This window comes from Hakea prostrata, chromosome 9 (genome assembly GCF_041222555.1).
Source record: "Hakea prostrata isolate BN-2017 chromosome 9, UWA_Hpros_2, whole genome shotgun sequence".
Lineage (NCBI taxonomy): Eukaryota > Viridiplantae > Streptophyta > Magnoliopsida > Proteales > Proteaceae > Hakea > Hakea prostrata.
Window position 1 is genome coordinate 10421387 of NC_142608.1, and position 25766 is coordinate 10447152.

The 25766-nt window shown below is 38.9% G+C and overlaps 2 protein-coding genes across 2 annotated transcripts; both read right to left on the reverse strand.

Annotated features, from left to right (window-relative positions):
• Window positions 1-1021: 1021 nt before the first annotated feature.
• On the reverse strand, window positions 1022-3033 carry LOC149004595 (cytochrome P450 CYP736A12-like). Its single transcript, XM_089168995.1, has 2 exons — window positions 2260-3033; window positions 1022-1957 (listed from the first exon to the last, which is right to left on the reverse strand). The coding sequence occupies exons 1-2, from the start codon at window positions 2977-2979 to the stop codon at window positions 1121-1123; spliced, it is 1557 nt and encodes a 518-aa protein (XP_089025121.1). The 5' UTR covers window positions 2980-3033; the 3' UTR covers window positions 1022-1120.
• Window positions 3034-18767: 15734 nt separating this feature from the next.
• LOC149004596 (cytochrome P450 CYP736A12-like) lies at window positions 18768-20856 on the reverse strand. The gene is made up of 2 exons (XM_089168828.1): window positions 20029-20856; window positions 18768-19730 (listed from the first exon to the last, which is right to left on the reverse strand). Exons 1-2 carry the CDS (start codon window positions 20824-20826, stop codon window positions 18894-18896), a joined length of 1635 nt encoding a protein of 544 aa, XP_089024954.1. The 5' UTR covers window positions 20827-20856; the 3' UTR covers window positions 18768-18893.
• Between the last annotated feature and the right edge of the window lie 4910 nt (window positions 20857-25766).

The window sequence follows — 25766 nt, forward strand, 5'->3', positions numbered from 1 at the left end:
GAATGGCGGTGGAGTTTTATCTCTGTTGCAACTCTGCAATTTCATCGAGAATGGGAAGGAGAATGGGAAGGAAGACTGGAAGAGAGCACCAATAATATCAGAGCAAGGATCTCCAGCAGATGCTCACTTCCGATGACCACTAACCTGGTGATCACTTCCGATGACCACTGACCTGGTGAGCATAACGAACGACGACGTCTAATTCCTTCAATGATTTCCTTGGTTCGATGTTGATCTCCATGAAAGAGAAACATTTATAGAAGCCGTTGTTGCTTTGGCAAGTTTGGTGCTCATGAGTGATGCAAGGACCGAGCCTCTCTTTCTTTCTTTCTTCTTCTTCTTCTCCTATGGTTTTCCGACCATTTTTTTTGGCATTTTTGCTGAATCGCCGGAAAATCGTCGATTTTCTGGCGATACGTCGATTTTCCGGCGATGTTCAACCCATCTCGTTTCGCCCCACCCTTTCGATTCGCTGACTACCGACATCAACGAATTTCCCGAAATTAAGTTCCTTGTTTATAACTTTATGTAATTACATGACTACTTTAGGGCTTGTTTGGTTACATGAGTCTGGAGATTTTAAATATCTAGAGATTTCAAATTTATGAAGTCATAATTTATAAAATTAACTGTTTGGTTAATTGAATATGTAGAATGAATTCTGTGGATTCATTTGTAATTTTCGTGAATGTACAAATGTTTAGTGTTTTTATAGTAGAGATGAAATCTCTGGATTTCACCCTATACTATAAATCTACAGATTCACGTTTTTAGTGTAAAAAGATAAATTTCTAGATTTCATGAATCTAGAGATTTTCACAACCAAACATGTATAAATCTCGCATTCATGAATCCAGAGATTTGAAATCTCTGGATTCATATAATCAAACAGACCCTTATTTGGTTATCTAATAATTTCAATTTATTCTGCATCCACTTCCATTTGATTTTAACTAGTAAACTAAAATTGCATATCAAATATATCATTACTAAATATGATATAGAATATATGTAGCTGGCGTCATGATTATAAATTTCCTTCTTTTATTTAAATACTTAGTTGTTTTTACTACACTTCCTTTTGCTTCCCTTACAACCAAGTACAAACCCTACCACAACTTCAATTCTCAAAGACATGAAGACGATAAGTTGGAATTGCAAACAGAGGGTTTGCCCTTGCCACGGTTAGGCCATACATCTCATTCATGTCCAAATCACTTGGTAACATTCCATTGGGAAGTGCCCAGTCGAAGCAATGCACCAATTGTGCAAGACATAATTGAACCATAGTAAGTCCCAATTGTATCCCAGGGCAAACTCTACGGCCTGATCCAAATGGTATAAGCTGGAAGTCATGACCATAAATGTCGATACTCTTGCCGGTAAATCTCTCCGGGAAGAATTCTTCGGCATTTTCAGACCAGACATTAGGGTCTCTACCTATTGCAAAAGCATTTATGATGATGTAGGACTTCTTAGGTATGTAATATCCATCAATGGTTACATCCTCCATTGATTCACGAGGAACAAGAAATGGTCCAGGAGTATGAAGCCTCATGCTCTCCTTTATAACCATATTCAAGTAGTCTAGGTTTACTAAATCCTCTTCTTTTACCATCCTATCCATGCCAACAACATTCTCCAGTTCTTCTTGGAGCTTTCTCATAACTCTTGGATGTTTGAAGAGTTCGGAAAAGGTCCATTCAATTATGGTTGTTGTTGAATCCATTGAACCAACAAACATGTCAATCATCAATGCTTTGATATTTGTTCGATTCATCATCTGTTGCTGTATGTCATGTCTCCCATCAGATTTTAACATCAAGGACAAAAGCGTGTCCATGAATCCCTTACTATGATCTTTGTGGTGCCCAGTAAGTTGGAGGCGATTGTCAATAAGCTTTTCAAGGAATTCATCAGCAACTTTGTGCACAGCTTTCAAGTGACGAGTCAAACCCTACAAACATTAATGGTTCAAATTAAATCATGCAGATTCTCAAGTTATGTTTTCGAATAGGGATCCTTTAGCCGTAAGGATAAAGGTCTCAGCTCCCCACACACCTCTGGGAGCTCATATATAATTCACTGGGAATCCTATCTTTGATTCATTTTGTTAGCAATCATTAGTCAAAGGTGGATCACTCATAATGTATAGTAGAGAAGTGTGAGGGGAGCATAAACCTCTACCTTGACGGCAGTGGATCCAGACTCCAAATTTTCCAGAGTGCTTGTAGAGATTCATAGAATATTTTGACTTACCTGAATATCAAGTGAGCCAGGAATAAAATCATCCAAGTTGAAAGCACCAGCAAGCCTTAGGGCTTCCCTAATGACTGGTTTGATGTTGTAACTATCATCCTTGTTGCCCAACACCATCAGGCAAGACATTTCCTCGATGGCTGACCCTACTCTTGCAGTGATGTTCACCATGGCACCTGCCTCGGCATGTTTTCTGATTGACTCAACAAGGTTGCCAATCTCTTCTTGCCTCATGAACTTGAAAGATCCAATCTTTGAGTTGCCAAGAAACTCAGTTACGCATAACTTACGCATTTTGCTCCAGTGTTCGCCATATGGGGTCAAGCCTATGCCTCTGGCCCCATAAGACAAATGCTTTGAGGCCTTGCTGCTTGGCCTACTAGCAAAGATGGCATCATGGGTCCTGAGAAATAGCTCAGCTGCCTTTGAGGAAGAAACCACTATGGCTGGTACTTGGCCGAGCTTAATGAACATGATGGGTCCATATTCATTTGCCAACTTGCAGAGGCTATGGTGTGGAAGCTTGCCTAACATGTGGAGGTTTCCGATGATTGGTAGCCCCTTAGGACCAGGCGGTAGTCGGTGGCAGCCGGCTATGCTTCGGCGACAAGAAAACCACCATTTCATCACTCCAAGAACTAATATGGAAACTACAGCAGAGACCAAAGGAGACATTTCTAATGGTGGTAGAAGATGCAGCAGCAGCAATGAAATTCCCATTTCAGTGTCAGTTCCCTCACAGACAAGTAATGAGGAAACAAGTGCCTTGGAAGAGAAGAGGGTTAGGTTTATGTACATTGTATCTCTCTAGCAATTATATAATATCTTCACAGCCTTGAGTTTTTCTCCTTGGGCCCTATTGTTGAATACTTCCAATTTGATTTGATCACACATTGAATATGTAAATCGATTAACAGAACCTAGACATATCAAGAGACTCCAAAGATGCATCACATGGAACGCTGAGTGCAAAAGGTTCTATTATAAGAATCCTGTAAAACGTTTCTGAAAGGACTTCGTTTGGACGTATTGTTGAACTTGACCTGTCGAGTTAAATGCCACAGATGATCAGTAGAAAAGGAAAAAGGAAAAGCTAAGCTAGAAAACAATAACATATCTCTCTTTTATGTACTCTCCTTTTTTAATTTTTTTAATAAGATAAAGAAAGTTGTATTACTTAAAAACACTTACAAATATTAGTTTCCAACCCATTAGCTTCTAGCTCTAAATAGGTAGTCCTTAGAGCTAGGTTACTAATCCATTGATGGAGCACTGAGGATGGGAATGCATCAACCCTAATAATTTATGTTATGTTAGCTATCTGCTTTAAATTAGCTATTACATGTAATGGCCAAAAAATAGTGCCAGGTTTGGGTAAGAAATTTAGTAATGCCGGGTGGGTTACTCAAAATTTCTCCCAATTCTAGTCCCTAATACCATGGTATCGTGTGTCGGTGATATATCACCGACATAATAAATCGACATGTCGCTTGGGGGTGACATGAAACCCCCCAGCGACATGACTTTAACAATTTATCAACGATAAAATGGGGGGGGGGGTTTCAGTCGTATTTCGACCGAATTTCCCTCTGATTTTTTTAATTTCACTCTACTGTCCCACTTCTCCAGAGCTCTCTCTCTCTCTCTCTCTCTCTCTCTCTCTTATTTTTTGCACTTTTCAGCATATTTTGGTCCGATCTTCAACATTTACAAATACATCTTACTTCGTTATTGCCGGATATCACATTGTTTCTGTCGATTAGGAGGGGTTTCACACAAATCTGGGAGTTTTTTTTTATCAAATAGGTAATCATTCTTCTCCAACTAATTTTTGACAAAATGCATGCTATAATGATGTTGGATGATTATGAAATTAATGTATGTTGAATATCATGAGCCGATCTACGATCTCACGGAGTCGGAATTTTTTCCACAAAGTAATTTACTTTTCTATTTTTGTGAATAAAAAATTATATTTTGAACACTGAAAATGATTACTTTTTAAGTGATATAAATGTTGTAGATGATAGAAAAAACATGTGGAACTCCGTGAGCCAATCTACAGACTCAAGTGAGTCAAAATAATTTTTCACCCAGTAAATAATTATTTATTTTTAAAAAATATTAAAAAATTAATAAAAATGTCAATAATTATGAAAAAATGGAAAAAATAGGGGAAAATGGGGAAAAATGTTTTGAAAATTATGGAATACTTATGTAAGTATTTCTCAACTATTGTCTTTGATGCCCATGTGGCTTCATCACCGGTTTTGATATGGGCAACCTATTTTTTTCTGCCAAAAAAATTGTAAAAATTCATTTTGTATTTAAAAATAAGATAAAAAATTGTTAGTTAATACTTAATACTTAGTAGTTATATACTTATACGGTTATGCGTAGGTACATCAGTACATGATTACATATTTACATTATACATGATTGTTTATTTGTGTAGAGAAAATTATTTTGGTGTTGTTAAATGATTTATGCGGTTATGCCATCATTTTGAATGCAACAATCATCATGTCTGCTAGTGGGAGTCAGAGGAGAGCTGGGTCTTCCCAAGGTAGACGGGGACGGACAGACACAGGGATAGCCACAACCACAGGGACAATGTGAAATTCAGCCCTAACCTTAACCTGGAAAACTTTGTTGTTTGTAGGTCCGAAGATCCAAAGTGAAGGAAGAAGGCAATTATGGGCCATCTCAATGGAATACACGGTCTTTGACCTAGAACCCATGGAAATTGATGATGGTGTTATATACTTGGAAACTATGTCAGAGTTGGAGAAGAAACTGCACCTTGATGAAGAAGAGCTTGGTTGATAGACTTAAAGCCTAGTTGGATATGGTTTGAAGGCATTCCTCCATGCTAGGTGAGTGTGAGATTTTTGATGAGTTGGGAGAAGCTCCTTCGAAAATGATGAGGTTTGGTGTTTCAATTCCTTGACTTGGGCTTGCTGTCAGCCTGGGTCGACTGGGCCAATCGACCCAGGCAATCAACTCACTGCCGACAGGATCTATGTAAGATCTTCTTATTAGGGTTTGATGCTCTATTTAATAGGACTTTGTGGTTTTCAACCCCCCCCCTTTTTTTTCTTCTCTAAAACCTCTGGAGAACGTGGGAAACCTCTCTCAAGCCCTCTCTTTGGTGTTGTGGAAGATTTATTGCGATTTCTCAAGTTCTTCATCGATTGTTCTTCATTAAAGTAATTTCTTAATCTTCTACTGATTTACTCTCGTTTTGATTTAATCTCATCTCTATGATTATGAAGATGGTATTGCATCCTCACAAACACCTCTTCTTCAACCTCTGTTGTTGTGGGTGAATCTCCATTCACTCCAATGATTCGTTGATCTACATAGTGGATTGTAAGAAGAGATCATGTGATATCTTCATGAAGCTATGATCATTCCATTGATTTGATTTCTAAAGCATGTTAGATATGTTCTCATGTTACTTTTCATATATGATCTACTATTGTTATTCTTCTAGAGTGAATCCTCATTCTCTTTAGCCTCTCCATTGAATCTATGGATTGTTTTCTATAAAAACCTTGTTTTTGATCAATTTAGAATTCTACTATTTTGATCATTGTTGATGTCTAATCTATGCTAATTAGTCTTAGATTACTATTCCTAATATTTTTTTGAAATTTCAAAGTGTTTTGAATCCAGGAAGATGAGTTTCGGATCAAAATTCTAATTTCTGCTACGTATTATTCATTGGGTCAACTGTATCAATTGACCTAGCCAAGCTGCCAAATTGACAGTTGTGGTTTTTGTTGTCCGTCTTGCTCCGTTTGACCTCTATTTTTCTAGGACTTATTCCTGATGTTGTATTTATGCTTGTTTAGGGTTTGTTTGCTAACCTTGGACTTATCCTCTTGTTTTTCCGGAATTTCTTCGAACCTATTTAAGGTAAGGACGGTTGTTTCCATAATAACCTAGATTGCATGATCTTAGTTTCTAATTTGGGAATTTCAATGAGTTTACTGTTGTTCTTAATTCAATTACTGCTGTAAGTGACATAAGCACAATAGGTCTTATTCATGTGATTCTTTTAGCCAATTGATCATGTATATATGATTATCTTCTATGTAGAATATTAGTTGTGTACGTTATGACTGCATTGAGAATGTGATTGTTTAGGTATGATTTGGGAATGGGGAATGTCCTTTTGACATTTCGTCCTTGGACATCCAGTAGAAAATGGTATGGGACATTTCCTATGGTGCCTTTTGACTCTTTCCCGGATTATTGGATGATATACCTAGGGTTTGTCTAGCAATGTTTGGCTAGGATGTCCCTGTTATATTAGACCCAATTCGGAAGGGTATTGAGATTGAGTAACCCATGGCAGCAATGAGGGTTGTGGACGCTTAAGACTAGTAACCAACCCGTGAGAGGACATGAATCACATTGTAAGGGGCCATTCATTGATAGGGTTGCAGTAGTAGACTTGGGCTCATGGGAGCTCAAAACCGGTATCCAATCCGTAAGAGGACATGAGAGCTTCTCGTTTACTTTTTGTGGATGAACAATAGGGTTGATGAGTCTGTAGTCTGAGTTGGTTGTAGCCATAGGATACGCTGACTCTAGTGATAAAGATGCCGGAAAGGATCACGAGAGGTGAGGAATGGAAGTATCTAACTCTGACTTGATATAACTAAGTAAAAGACTTGCATTGGGCTAGGTTTAACCTTGACATTGCGCCAATACTTATACCAATGGTGATGTGAGAGAGCGGTGACCTAAACCCCGCATCCACGGAACGTCCGAGAGGGATGCATGACCCAATACCACCGGAGAACCCAAGATACTGAGATGGTTGGAGAGTGATTTGAGACCTACCCAGAGGAGTATGATTCTATGACTTAAAGCATGTTTGTCAATAGAGACCAGCATACATAGAGTTAGAATCATACATTCATGTCTGTTTCATATCATATTGCATTTCTTATGTTTTTTTATCATGCTTTATTATATTGTTGTGGAATAAACTGCCTTGCTGAGTTCTTTTGAACTCACTCCTTTTTGCAAACATCTTTGTTAGACTTATCTGCAGATATTGATGACTATGAAAACCAGTACTATGCATCCCAAGCGGATGACACATACTAAGCCCAAAGTGCTGGCTACGGTGACTACGACAGTGAAGAATTCCATGGTGAAGGAGTACCGTATCAGGATTAGTCGCACCCATGTTAGGTGTTATCTAGATATTGAGATTATACCTTTAGAAGTGTTCTCTATAGGCATAAAGAGACACTAGTTTAGTTTTGATTACTTCTTTTCTATTCCTTTTATTTTGGGAATCGGTTGTAATCTTTTCTTTATAGTTCGAGCTACATTTCTGATGTATCTGTGGAGTGATTTTCTGCCTCACTTTACACTTGATTATTTTATTAGTATCATTTTCCGCCCTCTGATTATATTGTTATTCCTTTGAATATTGTCTTGATGTCTCAGTTAATATAGTTAACATTGATGTAGTCATGTTCTTGATTATGATATTGTAAATATGGGAGGTTGGTTTCCTCGATACTGATCTTCGGGGTTGTGGATCACTCACTCGGGTATGCTAGATAGGGTACCGGCTGGATGGATGTGAGAGACAGCCTGAGAGAGACCAGCAATAGGTGGGAGGACTGACCCAACATGGCAATACTGTGTGGGTATTGATGGAGACAAAAATAAAACACAGTGTAATTTTTGTGGGAAGAGAATCTACTCAGGTGGCATCAGCAGGTTCAAGGGTCACATCACTAGGAGTTCAAAGGATGTGACGACATGCACAGAGGCCCATCAAGATGTAGTGAAGGCACTTAGGGATTTACAAAAAGCGAAGGGGAAGAAGAAAGATGATCGGAGGAGAGTCAACAAAGCACTAGATGATGCAGTGCGGGGACTATCATCATACGTAGATGATTAAGATGATGATAGGGATGTTGATCCTGTTGATGTGGTGAGAGATCAGGTGGAGAGGGACATGCGGCGGGCCATGGCAGTGAGCAGACGATTGCACCATCAAGAGTAGGATATGGCCAGAGCTAGAGCTTCAGGAGCTGGTCCCTTTAGGGCTACATGGGCTAGACCTTCTGAATCTGGGGGGAGGGGTGGTGTATTTGGCATGTTTGGTAGATCATAGAGTTTGCGGGTCCCTCGTGCATCAGGTTCAGCACCACCATCTGATTATCCACGCTGTGGGGACTCGATCATGGAGCAGGATACTGATATAATCAGGAGGAAAGGGGCCAAGCAGCCCAAGATTTCTAGTGCATGGAAAGGTATGGCCAAGAAGGTAAAAAAAAAAAAAGCAATATCAAAGTGAATATATTATAGTCACATCCCAGCAAACACAACACAGGGTCCATACTACAGGCATATGATTGATACTATTGCAGAGGCAGGCCCTGGATATGAGGGTCCCAACCCTACAGAGTTGATGACCACCCCCCTTCAGGAGGATAAGGAAGAGCTGCAATAGAATATTGATAGTATGAAACTCTTTTGGGATACTTATGGATGCACCATCATATCTGATGGATGGACCAGCCCGACGAGAAAGTCCATCATCAACTTTATGGTATACTGTGACAGGAGAACCATTTTCTTGAAATCAGTGGATGCTACTGGTCATATAAAAGACCATAGATATATCATGGGTCTCCTACAGGATGTGATAGATGAGGTTGGTAGGAAAAATGTGGTGCAAATTGTCACTAACAATGTCTCCAACTTCAAGAAGGCCGGTGAAGTATTGATGGGTTCACCTAATTATCATCTTTTTTGGACACCTTGTGCAACTCATTCTATTGACCTAATGCTGAAGGACATTGGAAAAATTAGCGTTGTCCACAACAAAGTTGAAAGGACAAGATAGGTAACCAACTTCATCTACAATCATAACAATACTTTGACCATGATGAGGAGATCATGTGGAGGTGAGTTGGTGTGACCTGGTCCGATAAGATTTGCGACGAATTTTGTCACCTTGAGCAACATGCAAAAGAAGAAGTTGGGCCTCAGATCCATGTTTGCATCCTAGGAGTGGTTTGATTGGGTTGGATCCAAGTAAGATAACTATCTACTATTTCATCTTATAAATTATTATATTTATATTATGAGTTTATGATTATCTTGTACTAGTTATCTACTGTCTATTGACTTAAATGAGTTTGTGATAATTCAGCATGACCAATCGGCGCAAGGCATAGTACACAATATCATCTAATGAGTTTTGGAGAAGTGTTACTGTGGTGTTGTAGACCTTAGAGCCTATTGTAAAGGTCTTGCGTATGGTGGACTCTTTCTTGAGGGGACCCATTGTGCCCCACTTGTATGTCCCTTGAGCGTATGAAGGTTGCTATATAGGTAGCAAACCCTAGAGGGCACCGGGCTTTTTTGGATATTGTGGATGCATGATGGATAGCTCATCTGATGCCCCCTGCATAGGGCCGGTAAGTAAATATTGTGGGTTGTTGACTTGTAGTTGTAGCCTTGTAGGTATTGGTAATTCATTCAATCCTAGCTCCAAGCCTCTAAGTACTAATTGTAAGCTTTTTTAATTATGCAGCCTATTTTCTAAACTCTAAATATCAATATAGTGAACATTTAGGGTTGGACACAAACTGTTGGATGCCCCGTTACCAGGTGATTTCGAGGTTGGAGCCAGATTCGATGCTCCAATAATTTTGTCACAAAAAGTGAGACATCGGGAATTTCAAACAACTAAGAATTTGTATTTATTGTTTAAAGAATTTAGCTAACCAATCAATACTAATGATTGTATTATTGCAGATCAAGTTGTTTAGGGATGCATTTGGGTCTTTTAGTGGAGATGCCTGTGTACAGGGCAAAGAAACCAGTGATCCAGGTTAGATACTTAGATAGTTAGATCCTTAGATGCACAAATGCATTATTATTATTATTATTGTTATAATTTATAGATATATAAGTTGATTTGATGTTAAATATTAAAGTTATGAGTTTCTAACTTAATGTTTTTGTGATAATGCAGCTAAGTGGTGGTATCTCTATGGCCTCCCAACAATCTAGAGGTCCACAACTTCACATCAAATCTTCTGGATAGAAAAAAAAGGGGGGGGGGGGGGGGGGGGGGGGGGGGGGGGGGGCCCCCAGGGGGAAAAAATTGCGGTTTTGGGGGGGGGGGGGGGGGGGAACCCCCGAGAAGACGCCCCGGTTCTTTCCCCACCCCCCGCCCCCATTATTTTTAGTTGTGGGATTATATTAGAGATACTATTCCACGTCCATGACCCTCTTTTCTTACCCACTTTGGGATAAAAAATCTGAACAATTTTTGAAGTATCTCGCTCTCAAAATTCTAACCCACAACGCCTACGGTGGAGTGATCATCCGCCAACCTTGTTTAAGTAACAAAGTAGAGTTATAATCATCCATTTTCTTGAATCCCACTCCGCCTTTTCTTTAGCTTGGCAAAATTTCTCCCAAGAAATCATGTTTAATTGCCTGTGCGTCCCTGGATTCCCATTCCAGAATCGTTGACATATTGCATCTATTTTTGTGCATATGTTCTTTGGGATCTGAGGCATTGCATCTAATAAAGTGCCATTGATTGGATTGCAGACTGCATTAATATTCCCCTTCCTGCAAATGATAGGTTATTTGCTTTCCAACACACCATCTTCCTAGCCATCCGATCCAGAATAGATTGTAGTAGTCTCGTTTTTCCCTTTCCCACCAACAATGTTGTCCCCAAGTAAGAGGTTTCCTTCTTGATATCTGTCACCCACAAAATAGTCAACATCCGATTTCTGTCTTCTCTTGAGACACTCCTATTGAAAAAGGCCCCGCTTTTCTTGAAGTTAATCTCTTGGCCTGTCAAGTCAGAGAAAAGTTCCAAGACGACTTTCAAAGCAAGTATTTCCTCCGTCTTAGCTTTACAGAAAATAAATGTATCATTAGCAAAGAAGAAGTGGAAAATTTCCAGTGCCCCAAGTCCCACCTTTATTCCACTTAGAAGATTCAGATTCCTATTGTAACAACCCTCGTATTTCTAACCCGGAATCTGTATTGCAGGTTCGAGAACCCGAAGGTCTAGTCGGATTAATTTGTGGAGTGTCCAGATAGAAGTCCATGATCCATATTCTAAACCCATGGATCTGGATTCTCTTGTTGAAGAACCTGCCTTACTGGGAAGTTGGATATCTGGTAGAAGGCAAGTGGTGTTTGGAGATGTCTGGAATGAAGGTAAGACCTCCCCCATGTGTTGTTTTGGGTTAGGTTGTGTTTGGGTTTCAACCCCCTGAGCAAAGCACCCTTGTATAGCAATATATTTGGGGGTGGTTGCTAGTGGTGGTTGATTAAACCAAGCGACCGCCACTTTCTGCTTGCAGGAAAATGCCCTATTTTGCCCCTGTTCATTATAAATAGCATCCTTCACCCTATTAACGCATTATTATGTTTGGGATTGCTATTTTGGGCAATTAGGAGGCAGTGGAAACGTGTTGGAAGGTGGGCGAAGTGCTGTTAGTGATCTGGAACCTTTTCCCTTCTATTCTTGGTGATTTTGGATAAGGTAATGAATATCCATCTGCTATTCTCTTCTTTTCAACCTCTAATTGATATGAACCCATCCCCATTTTGTTAGTGGTTACCCAATTGATTAGTCGTAGCTCCCTTTCCAATGTTCTTAATGAGATCCTGTCCAAAAACGAATCCCTGCATTTGTTAATGGATGGATCTAATCAATGGGAGAATTTTGGGTGATTGATCTTTGTTAATTTTAGGGTTTCGTTTCACCCCTTTGTTATAGACCTATTAAGTTTGAAATTCGGACTAAAATCATCCCAAAACGGATTGAAATCGGATGATCAAAAGTCTAATTTTCAGAGTTGGAAATTGTCTGAAACAGGGGCGGTCGCTTAACCTAAGCGACCGGCACAAGCAACCGGCTAGTTTCCAGTGACTGTGTAGGGTTGATTTTGGATTTGTTTTGACTCTTGACTCTTATACATTCTTGTAACCCTGCATATAGGTGTCCTCTGTTTCTGCTTAAAGTTTTATAATTGTGTTTGGATTGCAATTTAAAGGACTTCTACTAAATTATAGGTAAGGACATGCATTCTTATTTATATGCAATTACATATACATGATGATTCAGTTGTAATTGTATAAAGCATGTGAATCTTATTGCATACTTGCTGTTTGTGGTGTTCCTTTATATACTTCATCTTTTATGATATTGCACAACTGTTTTGGCATGATGATTAGTGATGTAGTGTAGTTGTGATGGAAGGGGTATTCCATTGGGATATCTTGGCTGGAGATATTAGAGGGTTGTGGTATGGGACACATGCTCACTGATGCCTCTAGCACTATCATGATTATTGAATGATATACCTAGGAGAGTCTAGAATTGCATGGCTAGGTACCCCACACGCTATTACCATTTCGGCAGGGGAATTGAAGCTGGGTGACCTGTGACAATGGTGACATGACTCTATTTCATCCTATAGCGGTAACCAGCCCCGTGCAGAGACTCAATGGTCCACTATTGGTCATGGCATATGTTAGGTTGGGCTCATGGACGTCCAAGGAGCGGACCGGGTGTCGTGAGGAGTCATGAGAGCATCCGCCCCAATAATATGTGGATGACCATAGGGTTAAGGAGTGGAGTCCAACAACGGGTAGCCAGTCCGTGAGGGTTCTCACTCTTAGGTTGTGAAGGATACTGAACCGAATTGGTTGGTGTCATAGGGGAAGTATCTGGACTTCATATAGTATGTTACCATTATGACTTGCATTGGATTAGAAACCCCGACATGCGCCAGTACACATTGCCAATGGTCGTGGTGAGAGAGTATTGACTTAACCCCAGCCATGGTTTGAGAGCCAGGTGTGGACTTACCCCTTTGCCCAGGATCCCTATAGAGGTAACCAGTCATTGCCGGATCAGAGTGACTAGACCTACCCAGAGGAGGGCTGGTGTATATCTTAAAGCATGTCAGCTGTTAGAGACTTGCATAGTTAGATCTTAGTAGCATTCATATTTCTGCATACCATCCATATCATTTCATATGTGCATTCGTGGATTGTATTGACATATATATGAGAATTGTCTGTTCCTTACTGAGTTCGTCAGAACTCATTCCTTTTATTGTATATATTATATGAGTTGTTCAGATGTTGGCACAACATCAGGAGTTGGAGATGATTCGTATGAAAGAGTCTTCTCGTATGAGCTGATGTGGCACAGACAGTGGTACATGAACTTGCAAAGTATGAAGTCTCCTAAAGATGCTTGGTGCGCTTATAGCACCCATTGATGGCCGACGGAGGCAGATTGCCAGGATTTTGATGATCGTATGGAGAAAGATTGGAGGACTCTTTACTTGCTAATTTAGAAAAACCAATTTTTAGATTTAGGAAAGAAAATCGGAAAGAACATTATTGTTTTATTTATTTTGCTTCCGCTGAACTCGAAATTACATTTGATTCTTGATTCTTTCCTTTGATTCTTTCTTGGATGTTTTTTGGGAGTATTTGGACTCCTGTAACCTTTTTATTAATTATTGCACTTATTCTTGCTCTTGATTGTCTATACTTGTGTTTATTATTATTGATGGGTAAGACCATGGATCTTGTGACGGTTCACTCCCACGGGTTGTCAGGCGGATAACCGAGATTGGCGGGTGGGGTGTGACAGAGTGGTATCAGAGCCCTAGTTTTATGAAGTCAATGATGTTAATTCAAGTATTAGATGAGGAATCTTAGTCATAGATCTAGAAGTGACTCAAATTATCTTAGAGGTGAATAACAGATAACTTGGATTAGAAACTTGAATAAATGAAGCATAATACACCAATTTGAATAATGCACAATAATTAAAATTTATGACTTGTACTTGGGTTGTAGTCATGGGTTAAAGTTGAGTTGTCAGTTATTGTGTATGTGTGTCGAGTCATGAGTTGTCTTTATGAGTAAGTTTTTGTTGTGAGAGGTTGTCGGGAGTAAGTTGTCATATGAGTCTGAGTAGTGTTGTCGTACAAGTCTGAGTCGAGAGTTGTTTTATGTTGTCGTTGGGAGTAATGGTTGTGAGTGGTCGTTATGAGTCATAACTAAACATTGGACAATTATTAATGCAACAAAAGAAAAGCATAAAATACAATGACACAAGTGATACAAATTAACTTCACTAATCCCTTAGGTTTACAAGTCTGAAAGTGAATACATTTGTGATGACATAAAAGGAATTCCTAGAACTGTTTGTCTAGGTAATTGTTTATGAGAATTGAGCTGATTTTTCATAGTTCGAGACTCCTCCTGTAGTTGTGTTAGTCGATCTTCTATAGTCTATATGTGTGTCTCCATTCTCTCTTGTGTGGAAGTTTTCGCTAACAACTGAGAAACCACACCCGGTGCCTCGGAAGTTGAATGCGAAGGACCTCTAACCTTAAACTGTCGAGCTGGAATAGTTTCCTCCTCATCTTCCAGAACCTCTTGATCCTCTTCATCATCATCTTCATCTTGATCCTGAACCTCATATGGAGTTTGGACTGTTGTCTCCTTATCTTTGTATAATCTCTGCTTGTGACACAGCATTAACACTTTGCCTACCTCTCCTAGCCCTAGGCGTCTCCCTCGTGGTGGTTTGTTAGAAATCTAAAGAGATAAGTTGAGTTTTGCATTGCATGAGTAAAGGAAGTTAAGCAGTGCAATATTTGGTGAAGAAAGGCATTTTGGTAATTTTTTTTAAAAAATTCGATTTTGGCGAAATAGCGATTAGAACATACTGGCATGTGCATAAGACTTGGATAAACATGCTGGGATGGTTTGTTTGGGGAAAAATCCATCAAAATCGCAGTGTGGACGTGAAAATTCAGCAAGTTTGGAAGAAGAAACCCTCTTTTTGGGCTAGGGTTTATGATTTTTCAAAAGTTAGAATTTGGCCGAACGAAATGTGGGAGCACTTTCGTCATAGTAAATCAGTCATGTAGGAAGTGGTTTGGTGTCAAAATTCTATTTGGTTTGAGAACGGGACAAGTGTTTGCAATGTTGGGTTTCTATTAAGGTGAATAGTGAAATTGATGCAAAGTGTGGGAAATCTTGTTGTTGGAGCATGGTTTTGTTTGGATAATGATGGGACCATGTTCCTAAATGTTCATAGGCATGTTTCTAACAAAAAACAGCAAGCATTTCCTAGTTTTGATAGAAATCATGTTGTTGGTAATGAAATTTGAAAAGAAAGAGAGGTAAGAATGAAGACTACCTTGTGTTTGAAGATCAAGGGAAGTTGTATGATGTTGTTGAAGCCTCTTGAGAGTCTTGGAAGCTTTAGGAATCCCTAGAACCCTTTTTCCCAGAGCCAAACTCGAAGTTGGTAAAGATAGAAATGAGTTTGGAATAGAGAAAGTGGGCCCTTTAAAGCTGTTTTCAGGTAGGGCAAATTTTGCTTTTTTGGCCATTTTTGAGAAAATTTGATTTCTGAAGCTTTGTTTGGATTTTCAATAGCATGTGAAGTTGAGTTAAGTGTGTTAGACATGTTGGAAGTGTGAGTTTGAAATTGGATGAAATTTTTTCGTGGATTTTTGACCTTTTGTTTTGGATTAACAAAATGGTTGGAAGAAAGAACTGTGGTGCCTCCTCTAGTTGGAATAGAAGTAGGGTTGTCTTTGAAGTTGATGTGCCTGCTGATGGTATCTCTTGAGAAATATTTTAGGAAGCTTTTTGTAAGAATTATTTCCCCGAGTCTATGAAGGATGTGAAAGAGTCGGAGTTCATGACTCTCACGCAAAGTCCCCTTTTTGTACTTGAGTATCAATAGAAATTTGAGGAATTGTTTTTCTTTGCTCCTGAATCCTTAAAGGAGGATAGAGCTAAAGCGAAGAAGTTCTTCAAAGGACTGAGACCCTCAATCAAGACATATCTCATCACCTTGCCGATTGAGAGTTATGCTCAAATAGTACTAAATTCGAAGAAATACTTGAGACTCTTTGTAGATGACTTTTGAGGCCTTTTGGGGGGGGGGGTGGGGGGGGGGGGGGGGGGGGGGGGGGGGGGGGGGGGGGGGGGGGGGGGGGGGGGGGGGGGGGGGGGGGGGGGGGGGGGGGGGGGGGGGGGGGGGGGAGGGGGGGGGGGGGGGGGGGGGGGGGGGGGGGGGGGGGGGGGGGGGGGGGGGGGGGGGGGTGGGGGTGGGGGGGGGGGGGGGAAAAAAAATTTTTGGGGGATGATTTTATTATTATAAAAAAAAAAAAAAAAATTTTTGTGGGGGTTTATTTTTTTTTTTTACAAAAAAAATTTTTCCCCCCCCCCCCCCCCCCCGGTTTGGGGGGCCCCCCCCGGCAAGGGGAGCATAAAGACCCCTCATGAACTGGGATCTGGGATGTTAGTCCAAGGGACAAGGGCCAGTATTCTTAGATTTGCAGATGACTTTAGAGGCCTTTTTGCCTCATGGGCTAATTTTGCCGTCGGAAGGCCGGCCCATGTACTCTCATTATTATCTAAATCCTATGAAATTATATAAGCGACAATAAACCATGAAGAATAATTGTTGAAGACTTCATTTATGTTAAGGGTGATTTTCATTGAACCCCTGAGGTTTGGTCCAAGTCATATTTAATCCTAAAAAAAAAAATGATATTTTGCATCCGTCTCCCCTATGGTATTAAAAAAAAATTCAATGAAAGACATTGTCAATTTATATGATCAAAATATTCTTTTAATTTTTTGATCTCTTTTCAATAACTATCTTCAATTAAAACCTTACTATGATATCAAATTATCATTACTTCATACCTTTGTTCAAGATTTGGGTAAACTAAAGAAAAGAAACTTAAAAAATGCAAAAGCATGTTGTTATTAATTGGTTTTTTTTTTTGTCTTTTCCCTCTTCTCTCCAAGGGAGGCAATGCAAAATTTCATTTTTCTGTATAGAAAATGACATGGATCAAATGTCTAGGGGTCCAAATGAAAAACACCCTTATATTAATTTTCAGCCATAAAGATGTCTTGCGCGCTATTGTAGCTCCCACTCTGGCCTAGAGATGTAGGGTTAGGCTCCTCTCCAAGGAGAATGTCCCCATGGAAAAGTGCTTAGTGAGGTCAAACAAACTGCCATGTGTAACAACCTCATCAAAGGCTAGGATAAAACCCCCAACTTTTACCCTATTCAAACTCATAACACCCATGTGAACGTGGCTACCTCCTGTGAAACTTGATTTGGATTCAAAACTTCCATTTTTTGAAACCGTTTCCTTTCTCTTCATTGCAATGACTGCACAGATAAGATTTCTACAGAAAAGATGATTTCTTCCTCATTGCAAGGCTTCATCTTCTTCATTAACTCACAGTATTTAGAAAACAAAAAGAGATGAATGAGTTTGAGAAAAATATAAGAAAAACTTCCTTCAAGAACTACGGAGAAAGAAGAGACAACAACATAGCAATTAGACTGTTACGTTGCAAATGGATAATAATTTTTCAAAAATATTCACTCCTCTATTGAATGGGATCTATTATAGAAGTTCTAATTCACAAGGTTAGAAAATAGACAGGTGAAGTTAACAAAATCTGGTTCAGGGAAATTGGGAACGACAACATTCGTTTGCCAGGGATGGAAAGAGTTTTAGGGAGATAAAGAAATCAAATTGAAGCGAGAGAGACAGCCTAACATATTATTTATAGCCAAGAAAGAGGAAATGTTGTAAGAATTTGGGGCGGCTCTTTGCACAGGTCGAAAGGGGTTGTTGGAAGAAGAAGAAGACCTATCTTCAAGGAAGCAAGTTTTTTGCTCTCTCTCTCCCCTTTCCCATGTGTAGAAATGAGAGCAAGCTTATGAGGGAAAATAAGTTTCAGTCTTGTTGTCTTGTAGGCTTCCCAAAGGCCAACAAGGAAGATGAGGCAACACGAAACCCAAATTGGGTTTTGGCTCAAGTTGGATCTTGGGGTTTCACTTGGGAAAAAAAGGGGTTTAGTCTCAACTTTTGGATTGTATTGTTTACGTGGCGCCTTCTCAGAGTTCACTGGGCACACCCTGAGAGATGTTTTTCTTGGAGAAGAGCCAAACCCAAAGATGTAATCATTTTGGTTCAAAAGTTTGCTATTACAAGCTTCATTTGGTTGCAAGGGGAATTTAAGTAGTGGAAAGGGAAGCTTTTGTATTCAAGATAGAAACATTCATAATCATTTGTATTTATAATTTTATGTAATTACATAACTTTAAAGCATTTCATATTTGTTATCAAATAATTTCATTTTATTCTGCATCCACTTTAAAGCATTTCATATTTGTTATCAAATAATTTCATTTTATTCTGCATCCACTTCCATTTGATTTTAACTAGTAACCAAAAAATGCATATGCCAATGGTGGATTAGTAGAGTGGTTAAAAGCCCAACTTCCCACGGGGGACCTGGGTTCGCACCCATCCGACGGCACCTATATTAGTAATATTCCCCCACCCTATATATAAACTCTTCGGATTCAAAAATAAAAAAATTGCATGCCAAATATATCATTGCTAAATCTGATATAGAATATATGTAGCAGGCATCATGATTACAAATTTCCTTCTTTTATTTAAATACTTTTTTATTTCTATACTTCCTTTTGCTTCCCCTTACAACCAAGTACAAACCCTACCACAACTTCAATTCTCAAAGACATGAAGACGATAAGTTGGAATTGCAAACAGAGGGTTTGCCCTTGCCACGGTTAGGCCATACATCTCATTCATGTCCAAATCACTTGGTGACATTCCATTGGGAAGTGCCCAGTTGAAGCAATGCACCAATTGTGCAAGACCTAATCGAACCATAGTAAGTCCCAATTGTATCCCAGGGCAAACTCTACGGCCTGATCCAAATGGTATAAGCTGGAAGTCATGACCATAAATGTCAACACTCTTGCTAGTAAATCTCTCCGGGAAGAATTCTTCGGCATTTTCGGACCAGACATTGGGGTCTCTACCTATTGCAAAAGCATTTATGATGATGTAGGACTTCTTAGGTATGTAATATCCATCAATGGTTACATCCTCCATTGATTCACGAGGAACAAGAAATGGTCCAGGAGGATGAAGCCTCATGCTCTCCTTTATAACCATATTCAAGTATTCTAGGTTTACTAAATCCTCTTCTTTTACCATCCTATCCATGCCAACAACATTCGTCAGTTCTTCTTGGAGCTTTCTCATAACTCTTGGACGTTTCAAGAGTTCTGAAAAGGTCCATTCAATTGTGGTTGTTGTTGAATCCATTGAACCAACAAGCAAGTCAATCAGCAATGCTTTGATATTTGTTCGATTCATCATCTGTTGTTGTATGTCATGTCTCCCATCAGATTTTAACATCAAGGACAAAAGCGTGTCCATGAATCCCTTATGATGATCTTTGGGGTGCCCAGTAAGTTGGAGGCGATTGTCAATAAGCTTTTCAAGGAATCCATCAGCAGCTTTGTGCACAGCTTTCATATGACGAGTCAAACCCTACAACAATGGTTCAAATTAAATCATGCAGGTTTTCAAGTTAAGTTTTCAAGTCGGGATCCTTTACCCGTAAGGATAAAGATCCTTGCTTCCCTCACACCTTTGGGAGCCCATATAGAGTCCAATGCGAATCCTATCTTTGATTCATTTTATTAGCAATCATTAGTCAAAGGTGGATCCACCCATAATGTATAGTAGAGAAGTGTGAGGGAAGCATAGACCTCTACCTTGACGGCAGTGGATCCAGACTCAGGGTTTTCCGAGTGCTTGTAGAGATTCATAGAATATTTTGACTAACCTGAATATCAAGTGAGCCAGGAATAAAATCATCCAAGTTGAAAGCACCAGTAAGCCTTAGGGCTTCCTTAATAACTGGTTTGATGCTGTAATTATCATCCTTGTTGCCCAACACCATCAGGTAAGACATTTGCTCGATGACTGATCCTACTCTGGCAGTGATGTTCACCATGGCACCTGCCTTGGCTTGTTTTCTGATTGACTCAATAAGGTTGCCAATCTCTTCTTGCCTGATGAACTTGAAAGATCCAATCTTTGAGTTGCCAAGAAACTCAGATACGCATAACTTACGCATTTTGCTCCAGTGTTCGCCATATTGGGTCAAGGCTACGCCTGTGGCCCCATAAGACAAATGCTTTGAGGCCTTGCTGCTTGGCCTACTAGCAAAGATGGCATCATGGGTCTTGAGAAATAGCTCAGCTGCCTTTGAGGAAGAAACCACTATGGCTGGTACTTGGCCGAGCTTAATGAACATGATGGGTCCATATTCATTTGCCAACTTGCAGAGGCTATGGTGTGGAAGCTTGCCTAACATGTGGAGGTTTCCGATGATTGGTAGTCCCTTAGGACCAGGAGGTAGTCGGTGACAGCCGGTTATGCTTCGGCGACAAGAAAACCACCAGTTCATCACTCCAAGAACTAATATGAAAACTACAACAGAGACCAAAGGAGACATTTCTAATGGTGGTAGAAGATGCAGCAGCTGCAATGAATTTCCCATTGCAGTGTCAGTTCTCTCACAGACAAGTAATGAGGAAACAAGTACCTTGGAAGAGATGAGGGTTAGGTTTATGTACATTGTATCTCTCCAGCAATTATATAATATCTTCACAGCCTTGAGTTTTTCTCCTTGGGCCCTATTGTTGAATACTTCCAATTTGATATCATCACACATTGAATATGTAAATGGATTAACAGAACCTAGATAGATCAAGAGACTCCAAAGATGCATCACATGGAACGCAGCGTGCAGAAGGTTCTATCATGAGAATCATGTAAAACGTTTCTGAAAGGACTAGGTTTGGACGTATCGTTGAACTTGACCAGTCGAGTTGTTAAATGCCACAGATGAGTAGAAAAGGAGAGAGGAAAAAGGAAAACCTAAGCTAGAAAACAATAACACACCTCTCTTTGTGGACTTGTTTGATCCACAAATTTGGTTGGCAAGGATTCTTGGTTTGGCAATTTATTTCTTTCCATGGCGTGGTTTTGAATCAATGCAACACATTTAGTATCTCTCTTTTGTGGACTTGCTCGATCCACGCATTTGGTTGGCAAGTATTATTGGTCTGACAATTTATTTCTTTCCATCGTGTGGTTTTGAATCAATTCAAATAATTGGCGAGAGTTCCAATCGGCTCCTTATCTTTTTAGTCATTTATTTATTTATTTTCCTTAAATTATTTTGTACTCTATTTTCTGTCTAAGTTAATTCTTAAGTATAAATTATAAATATATAAGAACCCTATTAGGGTGAATGAATGCAATTCTGACCCTGATTAACACCATGTGGTATTTTGCTTGTTTTAAGTGAAGTAAAAAGCAGTAGACCAGTTCGGTCAAGCGAAAAACCAAATCCAGTGCTGGACCGGTCGATTGTGCATCATTTTTTAAACTAAAGCATGGAATTTCATTCGAGTTGCTCTCCCTAGCTCGAATGAAGGTACCTCAATTTCATCCACAGTTCAATTTGGGGACTAGCTTCCCTGTAATATATCTCTCACAATCTTTGAAATTTCAATCAAAGTCTTCCTTTTTATGGCGAACCAAATCTCAATCCAGTTAAAAACTCCTCTTTGCAAGAGTTAGGTGCAAGAGGTTTAAACGTGAACAACTAAATGGTCACTGAAAGTGGTGCTCCTCTTTGCAAGAGTTAGGTGCAAGAGGTTTAAACGTGAACAACTAAGTGGTCACTGAAAGTGATGCCTTTGATGGTCCTCTCTTGTTTGTCATTACTTAAAAATGGTTAGAGCTGTCTACTCTTTATTTGTATAACCTTATTCACTCACCCAGTTCTCCATTCAACTTTTCGGTTTTCACGCCATTCATCTGCTTCCTCTTCATATCCACAAGCAAGAGGTCTTCTTGATTCCAGTGTTGAATTTAAGGTGAGGTTCAAGCACGCACAATCTCTCTTTCACCATATATATCTTGGTAGTCTTTGATAAAAGATTTCATACTTTCTATCATTAATTTGGGGTAATTGTTTAACAAATTCTTCAAATATACAAAATGAAATTGCAATACAATTGAGAGATGAAGATCTTTAGACAATCCGGAGATCTTGAAGTTGCAACCGAACGAACCACCGATCAATGAGGTTGAGTCACACCTTGAGTGCTGTTTTTAAGGTAATTGATGCACCCTACTACCAAGGGTTCTTCGCACCACCACCTCCAAGATAAAGCAACCTCCAACTAGAAGATAAGGTAGTTCTTCTAGTCCCTTCAAGGAGACAAAAGCTAGAGCACAACACTTAGACAAATTCAAAGAAATAAATTAACTTTGTAACACAAATAATGTGATAGTGAGGAGTGTCTCAATTGTACACCACATGCAAGGAAAGATTGAGTTTATATAGGCCCAAACCTCACCTTACACCCCTTAGGATTCTTAAGGCAATGAATTGGAGAATCAATTCTCCACTAATGGAGAATCAATGGCTTGTCCCTCCTCCACTAATGAGCAAAAATTAAATTTTGAAACTTAATATATAAATAAAATAGATTTTAATAAAAAACCTAACATTAAATGAACTAGGAATGCTACTTCAGGGTCTTGATATGATCAAAGATTCAAATCTTTAACTTTGCCATGCTCTGTAATTGGGTTTCAGACCATGCTTTTTGTGATTATTGGTAACGCGGAGACTTCTCCAATTGAAAAAAAATGATGGTCGACAATCGACCAGTCCAACACTGAGTTTGGCTTTTCCCTTGTTGACCCGAACCGGTCTATTGGTTTTACTTCACTTAAAACAAGCAAAAAACCACATGGTGTTAATCAAGGGCCAGAATTCCTTTTGGTGACCTAGCTTCATCTGGAGCATTTGCAGCTCAGTGCTAGATGCACAACACTGCAGCAAAATTGGATTGAATGAACTCATATTTTTTGAGTGCATCATTCTTTTAGTTTTCAACATTAAGAAATTGTATTATCCATCTATGGAATCATGAGTCCAATTTTTTAACAATCGTTTGGTTATTTTTATTTATATTTTATGATTTGCATCAAAATCAAGAATCATGTGAAATTATGAATTTTATTTAAAAGCTGAAATTATTCAGATTTTATGGTTGGAGATTAAATTTATGAATTTTCCTAAATTGATCTGAATATGAAAACCCGTGACTCACAAAAATCTTAGTAACTAAATGGCTTTTTTACATTAATAATTGTTCTTAGTATTTACAAAATAAAATCTACCTAAATTTTTTTATATCAAAACAGATGGAACATTTTGAAAAAGAGGGAAAACAAAGAAGAATCAAAAATGCATACACATGACGATATAAGAAAGAAAATGGAGTTTTTACGCATATTTTTCATTAACACAAGATAGATCACTCTAAGCATTTGCATGCATTAGTGCTTCCAGCAACTTGCTCCACTCTGTCTTGGTCCTCTCTTTCCCTTCCGTGTGTGCAATCATAAGTAAATCAAACACCAACCTAGTTTTTGCAAATAGGCCATCATCTTTTGGCTCCAGCACCACTTCAACAATTACAAGCTTTCCACCTTTTTATGTGGCATAGCTTGTCGGAATTCTTCAAAATAGTTATGCACTCCTCATCACTCCAATCATGCAGCATCCATAATGAAAAAGATATAAAAAAGTTGGTATTAATGTCGGTGTCATTCCCCGAGATGAGGTGAATCAAAGGTCACAAAATAACTCTTCCAATTTCTATAAATATTTATTACTCTGTTGTGTATATATGCTAGTTAGACTCAAAAGGCTGTACCAAGTGTGGACACCTATTCTGTAGACAGCACATTTCACGAACAAAAAAGAACAAGCATTCAACAAATACAACTGTTGTTCCATTGCCTGAGATTGCATGTGTTGTCATTGTTTGTAACTAAAATATAGTGTGTTCTAATAGTACATGGCTTATATTAAAGTAAAGGTCCCATAGAAGGCTTTGGGCATTTGTTATGTTTTTAGAGAGTGATTAACATTATTACAATAATTTTGATTATTTTTAAGAAGATTTAAGTGTTTTGGGTGAAGTGAAGATTCCTTAGAATGATGGATTTCAAAGGTCATCGCACAAGGGTTATGTTGAATGAATTTTTGGGTAGTCATACAGTTATTTTTTGGGTTTGACTTTAACTGCAAAAACATACTATATGAAGTTTTCTTTCCAATGCACTTTTCAGATTGTGATTCCGATATCAAACAAGGAAGTTATGAGGTTTCTCATGAGAGTGTGCAATATAGAAGCAAATCTGTGCAGTATAGAATTAAGATGAAGTTTGGCCTTTGTGATGAAATTTGATCTGTGTGATGTAATCTACATTCAAGGGGTTAAAAAATAATTTTTAAAGAGTTTGGGGGTTTTTGTGTAAGAAATTTTATATCTCAAGGAGGAATGTGTAATTTGGAAAAATTGAATGGTACCAATCTAATGGTCACTAGAAGGACATTGATGAAGATCCAATTTTGAGGTTCGAGATTGATGCGCTTTGTTTTCAAGTGTATCATATAAAGTCGAATCCATGAAAAATGGTTTGGTTAGATTTTTTTGCGGTGCCGGCTGCCAACGTAACGCACCAACCCTTCTCCTTTACCCAGGCTTGGGACCGACAGCAAAACACTAACGGAGCATGAAAATGTGGCACACTACAAAGTATAATGATCAACATGATCCTGTGTGTCGTAGATTAAAAGTAAGATTAGAAAAAATTCCATTTGAAATAATCTGATGAAGAGTACTCTAATCTTACATCATTTAAAGGATCTGACGGCTTAGATCTCACCCACCTTTTTAAAGTGGATATTCAACGGTTGTGCGATTAGATTCTCTTTGGGACTCATCTAGAAGATAAAATCCAATGATTCATGTGCATCAATGTTCATCTTCTTTAAAAGCCCGAATTTGAGTGAAACAAAAGCGGGTTTTTAAGGTTTTTGGCTTGGGAGATTAAGAAAAACGAGGAGAATCCAAGAACCAAGATTGGTATAGAGAACAAGTTCGGATGCGTATTTTTGTGAAAAACGTTGAAGAAGAAGGTGAATAATCTACTTTAATCTCCCTCATTTGAAAAGTTCCACCTTTCAAGTAGTTGCTTGTTAGGGTTGAGTTGTTTGAGGTCGTGACCTTATATTTCTGTGGGTGAAAGAGTTCACACTAGAGTAGGTGCTCCATGTTTTGAATGCATTGAGAGTTGGTGTTCTCTGATCATATTATATTGATCAAAATGTTAGTTGGAAAGTATTGAGTAAATACAAAGCTCTATTTAGGGCATTACTCTGTGGATGTAGGCAATCTAGTTGAACCATGTAAATTTGGTGTCTTGTGTTTCTATTTTATTTTTCATTGCATATATTGGAGTGTTTTGATTGCAAAATGGTGGTGCACTGTCTGGTACACCCAGCTACGTTGTGTTGTGTGGTTGACATGTCTTTATGTAATTGATAACTACAAGATTATCTTGACCAACCTTGTCTTAAGTTTAAAGAAGTGTCACATCAAAGAGAATTTTAGAAGACAAAGATTCACCCCCTCTTAGATT

Coding starts and splice junctions, on each gene's coding strand:
- LOC149004595 (XM_089168995.1), bottom strand. CDS start 2,979: ATGGGAATTTCATTGCTGCTGCTGCATCTTCTACCACCATTAGAAATG. Junction 1,958..2,259: donor CTGGCTCACTTGATATTCAG/GTAAGTCAAAAT, acceptor TAATGTTTGTAG/GGTTTGACTCGTCACTTGAA.
- LOC149004596 (XM_089168828.1), bottom strand. CDS start 20,826: ATGTACATAAACCTAACCCTCATCTCTTCCAAGGTACTTGTTTCCTCA. Junction 19,731..20,028: donor CTGGCTCACTTGATATTCAG/GTTAGTCAAAAT, acceptor CCATTGTTGTAG/GGTTTGACTCGTCATATGAA.